Raw genomic sequence first — 13,665 nt, forward strand, 5'->3', positions numbered from 1 at the left:
TCGAGCTTGCCGTCAGGTCGGTCGCAATCGCTTGTGACCGGAGTGTGCGCGTCTGAGTTGGTACGCACGGTACCAACACTCAGTGTGGAGTATTAGCCAGACTGGGACCGATGGGCATGCCAACAGGTCACAGCTCCCAATAATCTCCAAAACTAATACGATAGAAAACTTGGCGTGCTAGAAGATGTCCTACAAGAGATACCGTGGGTCGGTCTCTTTACAGGATCTTAAAGCTTGTAAAGTATAACACACAAAACGGATGTTTTTCTTTTCCAAGTAATCCATATATTTTCAAATTTCTGAATGAAACGACCCTAATCGGCGACGAGTTGCATTAGTGATGTCTAACTGCGGTTCCCTTGGCAAAAGGCCTGAATGGACTACTCCGTTCAATTCAATACTTTTTTTGCTATACCTCTTCGCCATTCGTTCTGTCCCATTCATGTATCGTTGCCATTCATACGTACGTGGATCAATGCCACTTCGAACTTCGAAGTGCCAATTCGAACTTCGAAACTAATCTAACTAATTCTGGGATTGCCTACATTTCGGCGCAACCCAATTTGAATACGCAACAGGGTTCATCCATTAAAGTAACCTCGGTGCGATAAACTCCGTTTGGGTACTATTGAACTTCATTAGCAAATGAAAATTGAAAAGCGGATCGATTTGGTTATAATTGTGCAGATTACGTACAAAAACAAAAACTAAAGCAAACCGTTCTCTATCGATATCGATTGGCTACCGAAGGTTAGGTTTTAGGCTTGCCCTCCATTAATTTATCCTAATTGTTTCAATACCCGAACAAAATGAAATGACGGTGGCCAGTCAATAACCCTCTTAGTTTAGTAATTCTTAGTTATTTTTTCTGATAAATAACCGTTTGTAATGCTATCAAATTTATCTGAATATTGGGGCGCAAAGCTGAAAAATAACTACTTTAAATTTACTGCGCAAATTCATCACGAACTCTGTAGCACTTTTTTAAATATTCAAATACGAAACGTTACAAAAAGTTAATGAATCTTTTCTTAAATCAACGTCTATTCCTCGTTCAAAAAGAATATATTCTGATGTCAATAGAAAATATACAATCATTTAAAAGCCACCATATGATTGACATGAGAAATAGAACATGCAATAGATGAACTCAAACATGTGTACGAACCTGTCCCAAACTCAGCACCAACGGTGGCGTCGATGTAACAACCGACGCGCTGCTAACGGCGTTGTTCACCGACATTCGATTGTGATGAACCGTGCCCCCCTGTCCACCTCCGTTCACCATGAGTCCGTTACCGTTGGACGTTCCATTTCCACCACCACCGGAGTGATTCCCGTCCGGCCCGACGCCTCCATTGCTGACACCGAACCCATTCGGCCGGCTCTGGCCGATCAGTGACAAACGGTTCTCATTAATGTTTGCCTCGCTTCCTCCGGCCGACGGTGAGGAAGCGGTTGAAGCGCCACTGGAGCCACGGTCCGCCGATCCACGGTCGCCGTTCGCCGGTGACACCTGAGTGGAGTGGCCACCGATGGCGGTTAATTGATTGCTGGTGGCGCTGTTGGTGTTGTTGTTGCTACTGCTGTTGTTGTTGTTGTTGTTGTTGTTGCTGGCGCCACTGTTGGACGAATTACTGCTGCCGTTCATCGCGAGCCCATGGTGTTGGGGCTGTTGCTGCTGGCCCTGGGAGTGCGGTTGCGGGTGGCCATGAAGTGGGTGACCGTTGGGCAGGTGCTGTTGTTGCTGTTGTTGGTGATGTTGCTGCTGCTGTTGCTGCTGGTGCTGACTGGTGGTGATAATCATCGCCGACCGACTGTGTCCGGCCAGATGATTGCCGTTTGTAATATGATTACCGACACTCGTCAGCTGCGCCCCGGCGCCACCCCCAGCCAAGGAGGCGGCCATGGCCAGAGCGGACGCGTTCTGATTGCCGGCTCTAATTGCGTTCTGACTGGAGAGACTCTGCGAGGAGGTAGGAATGACTTGGAAGTGTATCGATGAGTCGAGCGTCTTGGGGGTGATGGCGCGGGCACCGTTCGGGTCGAGGATGGTGTGCTGGGAATGCTGCTGTTGTTGCTGCTGCTGTTGCTGTTGCTGCTGCTGGCTGCGCCGGTTGTCCAGCCATCGGGGGTACATCTGCGGGTGACGGGAAAGTGGTGTTTTGATTGAGATTTTGCGGTGGACAGAATGCATCTCTCACCTTCACGGTGACACCTACCCTCGAGCCGATCAGCACGTTCGGGGCCGAACCGGGCCCGTGCCCGTCCGTCCGCTTGCCCAGCTCCTGCCCACCCTTGGCCGCGCTGATCCGGCGCATCGGGTGCGAGCACGACTTCCCGTCCGCACAGTTCGCGTCCGGGCAGCCACACTCCAGCTGCTTCACCAGCGCCGTCTGCCGGGCCATGCGCTGCTTCTCCATCAGCTGGCTCACGATCGCCTCGACCGTTTCGGCCGTCGAGATTTCGATCTCGTTCGCCGTGTCCGGTTCGTCCTCGCTGAAAACTGTGGGAAAAACTAACCGCCCCGTCAGTGAAGGTTGAACCACCGAAAGAAAACAAAAACAAACAATCGATCGACTCTCTTCGAACAGAGCACTTCACTTACACATCGGCTTCAGCTGGCTGACCAGCTCCTCCTTCGTCCACTCCTTCTTGTCGCCCCAGAGCGCCAGGTTGGGCGTGATGACCGCCATCTTGTTGTCGTCCGGGTACGGCACGTTCAGGTAGTGGACGAGCACGATGTCCGGGTTCTGCAGCAGCCAGTAGCAGCGCCGGTGGAACGTGGGCAGGATGGCCGAGTGCACGTAGCAGCCGTAGATGCACTCCGTACCCTGCACCTTCAGCTTCATGTGGTCCTCGCGCGTCGTCTTGCCGTCCTTACGCTTCTTCCAGCAGTAGCCGTCGCGTCGGTAGCGCACCTTTTTACGCGAGTACAGCAGCATCGAGCCACTCTTGGGTCTGTTTTGGGTGGGAAAATGGAGTTGATTGAGTGACATTAATTACTGAGGGTTTTATTTAGTCGAAGAAAGGTGCTTCTAGTTGTAGAAACTAAGTTTTGAAAGTTTCCTGTCGATTTAAATTTTGAATTTCATTGTCACTGCGCAAGTTTATAGAAATTCAACATTTTTGACAAATCAAAACTTTATCGCAAAGATTAGAGTTGTGAGATTTCGATTCAGATTCATGAATCTTTGCAAAAATTATTTGCATCGTCTTAGAGATTCATAAATCTTTAAAAGAGAGATTTATAAATTCTAAAGATTTATTAATGTTAAAAGAACAGAAAACAAAAGAACAATAAATGGGCAGAGAAAACCTCCTTTTTTGGTTAAGGTTTCGAAAGATTCATCAACGTTTGAAGATTTGAATCCCAAAAGATTCATGACGCAATATGAATTAATCTTATGTGAAAGATTCATATGAATGAATCTTGGGTAAAAGATTCATATGAATGAATGAATCGCGCCTAAAGATTCATAAGGCATATCACTATTTACGATTGAATCATATATTCAACCAAAATTCAACACTTTCACAGGGAAGATATTTTCGACGCTCATTTTCGTTCTTGAATAGAGCATTTGTTTTCTTACGAGTGAAAAATGCAACTAAATCATTTTAAACACACAACAAAAATGAGTTTTTTCACCAGAAGGAATACCCAATGCTGATATTTCATTTCAGTACGGTTAAACATAAGAATTGAATCTAAATATTTCTATCCCGATATTCAAACTTGTCCTTCATCTCAAACAAAACCCGTTTCCTTCTTTTCTTTTAAACTTAATTAAGATGGCAAAACGTATATAAATTATATTCACACCCCAGATCCTTATAGTGATTCTAGATTGAAAATAAAACCCACTCACACACACACATTTCACCTCACCACAACCGTGTACCGACACCCAAGTCACCAGATATCGCGCCAAGGTAGGAAAAACCCGGCCGATCGAGAAGACCGAAGACGAAGGCGAAGAGCGAAAGAAACGCTCCATTACCGTCGAATGAAATTTAATGACCCGTTTTAATTTTCATTGCTCCACTTCCACCACCCATGTGGGGCACGTGTCGATGATAATCCTTCGGAGTGCCGGTTACCTTCCGAAGTCAAACAATTTACCCGGAGGATGGGGGAGTGGGAGGGTCGCTGGCATCACCGTGCTGCCAACGGAAACGACCGGAAGTTCGGAAAAGCGTTCAAACTGTGGTTACGGCTGACAGGATGACGACACACGTCCCATCGTTTTGCGTGGAGTAAAAATTGCTGAAACTGGAGTGTCCCTTGGGGGGATTGACTGTTGTTAAATTTAATCATTCTGTCATAACCTATACCGCTCTCTGGTCGGGGAGGATCGGGGATAATCGGTTCGCAGGATGGGATTAATGGGACAGTAATCGGTCGTTTGGTTGTACGACTTTCATTGGGTCAACCAAAGGTGCGAATGGGGATCGTAGGTCAGCTCGTTATGGGATAATTATCAATTGCTCTGGCAATTTCCCAATATCCATTTTACAAGGGTATTATCATTAAGTGTAACTATTTAAAGCCTGGATGGTGAAAAGGAACCGGAAATGCGTTCATAAGTAAAAATAATGAAAGGAGGGTGAGGACCACAAACGCTCTCCTTAAGTAGTTTTAATCGCCGCCTTCCGGGACCTCCCCCTTCGTAAACTAGTTTCACCTTTTCTCGCGCCGAAGTTGTTTAAGTTGCCGTCAATCGTTCATTATGAATAAGATTGCTGTAATTACTCCGGAAGGCTTTCATTTAATTACTTCTTCAACAAAGTGTCTTCATCCACTTGCGCCCTAATTTACTCTGATCCCGCGCCCGGGGTTTGCCAAAGTGTTGCCATTTTTCAAACACACTTCCTGCGCCGCCAGAACCCGAAGGTGGATGCCGGCACGGCATTACACGCAAAACTATTGTTGCATACATTAGCCGCACGCCGACTAGCTTAACCCAATTTATTTGTCAACCGGTCCCGGGGCCCCGTGAAAAGCCGCCGTCCGTTTATCAGCGAGGCTAATAAATTCCCACCGCCACCGGGACAGCTCCAGCGGAGGGTGGTGTCCTTCTTCGGCCAGCTCAACTGCTCCAAGACACACACACAAGCGCGCTCTCTTGCAAACACTTCCGGGTGGAAGCGAATAATTAACTTCTCACATATTTTTCCGACCGGCGGGTGGATGAACGTGGCGAACGAACGTACGCCCGGAACGCATGGACAGCTTCAGGACAGTTTATTTGGACGAGGCAAGGAGGGGAAGAAAAAGAAGCCACCACGTGTAAGTGTGTGTGTGAGAGTGGGTGGGAACGCGTATAGTTTCCCATGCCACATATGCTCGTTTTCCACTTGCATAGTTTTCGCGCTGGAAGTGGCCCGTTTCCTCGAGAGTCGCAATCACGGCACGGCGGGAGAACTAATTCGCACTACTTCCACACACACACACACACAAACACACCCACACACACACATATCGATATAGTGGCGTACGGTTTCGGTTCCGGTTCCGCGGGCCGTGAAAGGATTTCTGGGCGCGCGAGAACGGATATAAATTACCACCACACGCGCTCGTCCCACCCTTCCCCGCCCCCCCCCCCCCCCCCCACCCGTTGGCCGGGAAAACAGCCCTTCGACATCCGATCGCGGTCCTTGTTAACGGAACGGCAAGCTAGTTCGCCATCCACCGGAACGCCGGAATGCGTTCTAAAGTTTTGCACCGCGCACTTCAAACCCGAGGTCCTTTAATTAATTCGCGGAACGGTGCACACGCTCCGGCACTTGGATGGTAAATATTTTGCGTAAGTTAGTCTACAGGCGCATTCACGAACGAACGAACGAACGAACCTGTGCCACGCTGACCGACGTCACTGTGGAGCACTTTCGTTTCGCGTTCAATTTTGAGTAATTGTTCCGGTCAATCATACACACGTGGCTTGTTGAGTTGGGACGAAAACCTGTAGCTCCGGGCATTATGAAGTCATAAGGCACGCACATCATGAAAAATTGGCCACATGCAAGATGATGTCGATGGCGACATTGACAAAATCAATGACCGTATGGAAGGCTGAAGGTGTAATTTAAACGTATGATTTTTGATATCTACTACATATTTTAGCTTTTTTTATGTATGGAGTTCTGTGTACACTAAAAACTCGACCAATACTGAACCGTCGCTTCTGAAACTTTTCACTCATTAAGTTTAAGTACTGCAGATGTTGTTGAAGGTTTGTTTGATCACTATTTTTTGATAAAATCATCTAAATTTTACAATTGAATCTCACTTTTACTAAAACAAACAAAACAAGCATTTAAACAAATGTCAAGGTGTATCTAACACATTTACCCTACGGTTACATTACGGGGAAATTGATGAAATATCCAACATTTTAAATATGTAACTTAAATTGTAATTATTAAATTCAAACATATCCTTCAAGTATTAGTTAAAACCATAATTCTTTTCTCACTCCCTTCGTCGCCGAGCAACGTCGCGGCGTCAAGTTAGTAATTTATTGTTTTTTAAAGCATGTGCCAAAATATTTAGAAATTTGAATAACTTTCTTAAAAAAATAGTCAAATTTCCGTTGTTTTAAATTTTCAGGAAAAACTACATGTATGTTCTTCTAATGTATAGTTATAACTGGTATAACGGGTAGTGTCAGGTGTGACCCGAGTATACGTATGTCATCTACTCTCCGTCAGCACCTGTCACTAGAGATCAGGAAGAACGGTCTCTTTGAACTGAACCGTCTAGGAGAACGGACGAAATATATCGATCGGTCGATCATCGAGTACACGACACATTATTGGCGCAGCCGGTAGGATGTGAGTATAGTGAACAGGTTAAAAAAGTGCAAATTAGTGATTCACTTTTTTTTGTGATCCTTTGTGTAAGAGTACCCGAAACTCGTTTTTTTATTAAGCGTAGTTTCATCTCCGATCGATCGTCAAAGATCGGGTGATTTGTGGTGCCGCCGTCCTGTAACGTGCTCACATCAATTTTTTTTGTCCCATCTTTTGTCTCCTTTGACCCAGTTTTTTTCAAAGAGCATCGAACTTGGCGTTCGAAAGATAGTGGGCACTACAAGATAGACGCGCTATCTAAATACAAAACCGCACTACCAGATAGACGGCTTTTGTGATCTACTGTAGTTTTTTTCAACCTCTTCTGTTTTTTTTTTTTGCAATTGTATGAGTGACCTGGATAAGCTATTATTTACCAGACGCGACCACGTGAGTGATAGTGAATATAGTGAAAGTGCTGATTCAATAGATTCTGGAAGTTTAGCTCACATTCCGATTGCTAACTTAAACATTGAGCTAGGAGCGATGTCGCTCGAACAATCGCAATCCCAAATGGGAACGGCAGAAAATGTGTTAACGCAAGTGATTTCACAGTTAAACATTTTAAATGCTAAAATAGAACAAATAACTGCAAAGCAGGAAGCGTATGAAGCCACGGTACAAAGGCCATCGAACCTTGGAAACACGTGTTCATCAAACACGATTACAGAACCTGTTTCATTGCCTCTTGTTACTAGTGATGTTTTTCGGATCCCCGATCCAATTAAATCGATACCGCCTTATGATGGAAATCGAAAACAGTTACAGTCTTGGTTAACAGTAGTAGAAAACACTCTGAAAATTTTCAAAGATTTAGTAAGCTCCCAGGTGTACGCTATTTACGTACAATCTATTTTAAATAAAATTTGTGGAAATGCTAAGGACGTGCTGTGTTTAGCTGGTAACCCGATAAATTTTGAAGAAGTAAAAATAGTATTAATAGAAGCTTTTGGTGATCGTCAAGAGCTGGCCACATATAAAGCCCAGCTTTGGTCGAATAAACAAAGTGATGAGATGAGTATTCATGCATATTATAAGAAAACAAAAGAATTGATGCTTAACATAAAAACAATTGCTAAGCAGAACAGCGTGTACAGTGAAAGATGGACAGCCATCTGCAAGTTTATAGAAGACGATGTACTTGCCGCATTCATTGCCGGGCTAAAGCACCCTTATTTCGGTTATGTACAAGCATCTAAGCCTGATAGTATTGAAACTGCTTATGCATTTCTTTACAAATTCACTGCAAATGAAAAAATATCCTCTCAATTGACACAAACAAAATATCAAAAATCCGGTGCAGTTAACAAGACATTTGCAACTAATACAAACGCAAAAACATCTTTTGTGCATACCCAAGGGCCAAGTCAAACATATTCACAGGTCAACCCAGTTCAACAAAACCATTTTAAAACTCATACAGACAAAATGGAAGTAGATCCCTCCACGAATAGTCGGTTTACAGCCAATAGAAACGTTATTAACAATAATGGAATTCCTTCACATAATACTGAAAATTTCGGCGGTGAAGAAGATGAAATTTTGACAAATTTTTGGCAGGTCAAAGAGAAAATAAATTCAAAAATACTTAACTGGCGATTAGAGTTAGAAGATTACGATTACGAAGTGAAATATAGGCAAGGAAAGGCAAACATAGTCGCTGGCGCTCTTAGTCGAATACCAACAGAAATTCATGCAAATGAAACAATAACAAAAAACTCTTCGAGTCCTAAGAAACACCTCTTAGATACTACTAACTCCGAAGCCTCAAGTTTAGAAACCATTCATTCTGCCGAAAGATCTGGCGATTATTACGGAAAACAAACTGCTATATTTGCAGAAGAAACTGTAATGCAAACCCAACAAGAAACACTATGTAATAACAATTTCACAAAAGAGTGTTATGTTAGTACACTACCAGAAACACATAGCAATAACAATTTCACAAAAGAACGTTATGTTAGTACAACGACAATAGGAGATGATGTGAAACAATCAAACGAACAAAACAACCTTATAATAACAGAACACCCTAGTTGTATCCATAGCTGTGCGATTTGTACATTTTATGCTGAATCAAACGAACAGATTAGAAACACACACTGTGCAATAACGGATATTCTGAATACGAACATGCACAAATACGAACGATCGGATACTAGATTATTACAAAAACAAGCAGTCACGCAATATAACAATACAAATCATCCAACTACAGAATTATTAAGCAACACCGACTATAGAACACCAGAGATTTTGTTCTTTAAGGCAAAAAATAACATGCCAAAGGCAATCAAATCAAATAGACGGATGGTAGAAAATATTGTAAAGCGGGCTTCACCAATATTTAGCGAGTGCCAGAAACTTTTTGGATTACCTAAAATAAGAACAAAATTGCAACCGCGAGCAAAGAAAATTGTGCCAAAGCGCGTAAAAGAAAAACCGTTCGAAAACGGAAAAGGTGTGATAAGACACAAGGCCAAAATCAAAAGACATCGTGCTAGATATTTTTGACCACCTTCTTTTTCATTATATAAGACATCTCGTTTAATTTTTCATTTAATCATTCATTAACTATTTCAAATTATGGTATCCATACAAATTTAAAAGTGAACCATCCTATGTAAATAAGATAATTGTGAATGGACCTATAATTTGTTTAGATCAGCTTAATTTAGGGCTAATATTAAGAAAAAAAAAGAACTATTATAACGAATTACGAAAAAATGTATAACTCCGCACTTCTTCGGACGAGGACGACCGACTTCCACCCCCCGGAGAAGTTATAACTGGTATAACGGGTAGTGTCAGGTGTGACCCGAGTATACGTATGTCATCTACTCTCCGTCAGCACCTGTCACTAGAGATCAGGAAGAACGGTCTCTTTGAACTGAACCGTCTAGGAGAACGGACGAAATATATCGATCGGTCGATCATCGAGTACACGACACATTATTGTATGTTACAAATCTCTCTATGAACTAAACGTTTCTCTTTTAATAAGAAAATTTAGAAACAAATTAACATATATTCGCGGCTATAACAACATTCTTTTTATCGACGTTTATCATTAAGAAAAAGAAGGGACTAGAAGAAAAGCAGTTTAACATTTAGTTTTTAACACCAACTTTCATGCCAACAATATTTTCATCATTTAAAACTGATCTTTTCCAGTGGAATTATTTTATAATGAATATAAACATTATTTATAAATATCAATTTTACGGTAGCATTGAAGTGGTTCGAAAAATTCAGAAGAATTTCCCAGAGAACTGTTGTCTTACACACGAAAATATAAAACTTTCAACGTTCAGCAAACATAAAAGGTCTGGAAACTGTCGATATATCACCAAAAATGTAACCAAACAATGGAAAATGATTTACACCCAACATTACTTAAAATCCTTTTCCAACATCCTATGAAACACTAAACACTGGCCCTATCAGGAAACCGAATGATAACATATTTCGCCTTCCCCTCGGATGGGTTAAAATACGATCCACACAAACACACCACACTACCGGCCGGTGGAAAAGTAGGTCGTCCACAACGGGGCACAAAAGTCCGGTCAGGTACGCACCTCCGCCGGAACAAACAATTTCGACCGGCTCCTACCGAACGACGTGCCCATCCGATTCGACCCGGTTCGACGGCAACAGTGTTGCGAAAACTCGGCCTCCCTTACGTCAGCTATAAAAGGGCCGACAATAAATTGCAACAACTAATGCAAACACCCAATAAAACATACGTGTGCCCGATGTGTGTGTGTGTCGGTTTCTGTTTGATCCGTTATTTACACCTCATCTTCGGCGACCAGCCCGACGGGGTTCCCTTCGTGCCGGTAGATAAGCAACAGGACCTGACGTCGGTTGACGTTGGGGAAAACCTCTCCGCCTACCCTCGAGGGAGTGAGAATCATCAAAAATGTCGGGCGGGAAATAAAATGTTTAAAATTACATCACACAATAATCATAAATAGGTGCCTTTGCCTGGGGCTCCGGCGCGTGACGGTGATGATACATTCCTTTTGGGGGAGGATTTTCCGAGCGCTTCCCCAGTTCAATGCTACGTGAGATTTCCCGACCAAAACTCCGCCAGCTCCGAGCCGTACGACACCTTCATTTTCCACCACCGGTTTTTTGGCACCGGCTTCGGTGGAGTGATAAAGTTAAATTAATATGTGTTTGTGAGAATAAATCTTCCCCCGAGAGCAGCAGGGGCGTAGCACGGTTTGACAACCCCGGCCCGCGAAAATGCACACCGAACAAGACGTCCCCAGATGATGAGTGAGTCGTTTATCTTCGCGCCTTCCGCCCGGGCCGTGCCAAGGATTCGTGCCTTTACGGTCGGAACGGGAAACCATCATAAACCGTTTAACGCCCCGGTGAACATGGTCCGGACAATTTTCCGACTCCGGAACCGTCCTGGGCACCTGTCGGCTAAATACGCCGTTGTCCTGTGAGACATCAACCCCCGGGAGAAGGGGGGAAGGGGAGGTTTTGGTAAGCCAATTTTTGACAAATTTATGAATGTCGTCGCCATGTCTCATGAGGGAGGGCCTCGAGGAGGAGAATTGGGTGACAAGGGATGGAACGGTTCACGGCTCGACTCGGTTTCGCTTTCGTTCTTTTTCTTTTACCTTTTACGAGCCTATTACGAGTTATTACGTACACGCTCCCGGTCGTCTTTTGGTTGAACTAATAATTTGCTCTTCACCGTGTGCTAATAAACTCCCGCTAATAAAGGATGTGGATTAATGTTGGATCCTTTTAACGCTTTGTACGTACCTGGTCTTTACTTCCTTCGACTGCCACTCGGAATGTTTATCGAAGCTTATTAGGATGGCCGCAATTTCCTGAAAAAGAGATAGAACACAGATGATTGTTAGTGATATGAGGATCGAGCGAGCACCTTTTATTTCCGTCATTTTAAAAATCTTATATATTATTTACAAACAATTTGAATAGTTTAAAAGTTTCATAGAAATTTGAGGCATAAGATTGAAAAAAACTTCTTAATACTAAACCGTGCAATTTATCAAACTTATGTGTTTTAAAATTGTATTGTAAGAGACATATTTTATTTTCAATTATTTAATCAATTGATCATCTAAAGTACTCAACGGTTCGTCTCATTTGGTGGCATTCAAAGTTCTACCACCCGCGAGCGCGTTCTAGCGAGAAAGACGAACCCCGAATGTGTGTCAATGTGGTCGTACGGATCAACATTTTTCCCACGTTCGCTCTATCGGGCTCCGGCCTCCACCCACGCCAAGTGGAAAAACCTCGCAGCGAGCATCGCAAGAAGCAGTCACCGTTGCGCAGGTTTTTCCATCATTCTGTAGCCATCCCGTTCTGGCCGCTCCCGCACCCGGTGGGGGTCACATTTTTCCGTCACAACAACATTTTCCCACGCCACGCGCCTCGGGTGCTTTGGGTTCATCAACGACGTACGCCCACGTCGTAGCGCCCGAGGAGTGAACATTGTTTTCCTTGGCCCGTTTGTGTGTGTGTGTGTGTTGATAATGTTTTCCCTTCCATCGGGGACCGATAAAGACGAGACGATGGATGCGTCCTAGTTGCCAACGTAGTCGTCGTCATCGTCGGCGCTGTCGTTTTCATCGTTATCAAAACCCCTCGCATCGTCGTTGGGTTGTCTCATTTTCCCGGGGCAGCTTTTTCCCACGATATCCTTCCTTTTCTCGCACCGGTCGCCTCCGTGGAAATGTGCAACCTTTTTTCTTTTTCCCATTCGCTCTCTCTCCCTTTCTCTCTCTCTCTCTCTCCCGTTCTCCTGTTATCTATCGTTTATCGTTCCGGTTTGCTAGCACTCTTTTCCTCCCATTCTCACTCGAAACGCGGCGGAGGGCTTTGGCGGTTTTCCACCAACCAAAACTTAACATTAAAGCTCCACGACCCCAAAAAAAGCTTTCCATCTTTCTCACTCACTCACTAATGGTGCTGCTTTTTTCCGCTTGCAAAAATCCTCGCCGCAACAACAAACGCCTCGGCAGCAGCCCCATTCGGATCGGAGGTTCGTTATCTCCGGCTCGCTCTGCCGTCTGCGCGAGAGGAAAAACAAAAACTCCAAAAACCTTCGTTAAACTTCCCCGATTTATTTTCGGCCGAATCGTATATCTAATTATCTTAGCCTGCTTTCCATTCGTTGCCTCGCGAAAACGAGCCCACGGGCTGGAGCGGGACCAGGAGCGACCAAACGACGGTGTGGAAATTTATGCATTTCCCAACCATGAACCCCGAAAAAGGAAAACATAAAAAAGCCACACGAAAGGTTACTCGCAAGGATGGGGAGTTCTATCGACTTCTTGCATTCACCGAATCGTTGCACGTGGCTGGGCGTGGGAAGGATTTGCACGAAAATGCTGGAAAACACCGGCCCACGATAGCCGAAAGATAAGAGAAAAACTGCATGGATTTGCGCGCCGAGAAGGTGGTGCAGTTTCCTTATTGTTTTACAGCGGGAGTTTTCTTTTCCTTTCCGGCGGGTGGAGCCACCATCTCGAGAGTTTTTTATTCGTTCGCTTTGTCGAAACTGGAACTTCCTTTTTCATTTACAAAATTGTGCTTCGGATCGGAGTTTCGGCAGGCGATGGGGGAAAAATCGCCAAAGTAAGTGCATGGAATAAATTTACGGTGCACACTCGGAAGGAAGTGTGCAACCGGAAGGAACACACTGGTGCAAGCCAGTCTGCCAAGACAGGGCATGGACACGCCGGAAGCGAAACGTTTCCTTAATTTCGTACTGCACTCCAATTGAAGTCCGCTTTCCGGAGTGCGTTCCGCCTTTAC

At 44.3% G+C, this 13,665-nt stretch overlaps 1 protein-coding gene across 1 annotated transcript in view; it reads right to left on the reverse strand.

The window, feature by feature from the left end:
* LOC131265108 (uncharacterized) overlaps positions 1-13,665 on the reverse strand; it is a 130,131-nt gene that overhangs the window by 13,369 nt on the left and 103,097 nt on the right. The window contains exons 4-7 of the mRNA XM_058267370.1: positions 11,644-11,711; positions 2,609-2,961; positions 2,223-2,518; positions 1,169-2,140 (exon numbers count right to left, since the gene is read on the reverse strand). Coding sequence (XP_058123353.1) covers positions 1,169-2,140; positions 2,223-2,518; positions 2,609-2,961; positions 11,644-11,711 — 1,689 coding nt within the window. The remainder of the gene's footprint in view (positions 1-1,168; positions 2,141-2,222; positions 2,519-2,608; positions 2,962-11,643; positions 11,712-13,665) is intronic.

Source organism: Anopheles coustani, chromosome 2 (genome assembly GCF_943734705.1).
Source record: "Anopheles coustani chromosome 2, idAnoCousDA_361_x.2, whole genome shotgun sequence".
NCBI lineage: Eukaryota > Metazoa > Arthropoda > Insecta > Diptera > Culicidae > Anopheles > Anopheles coustani.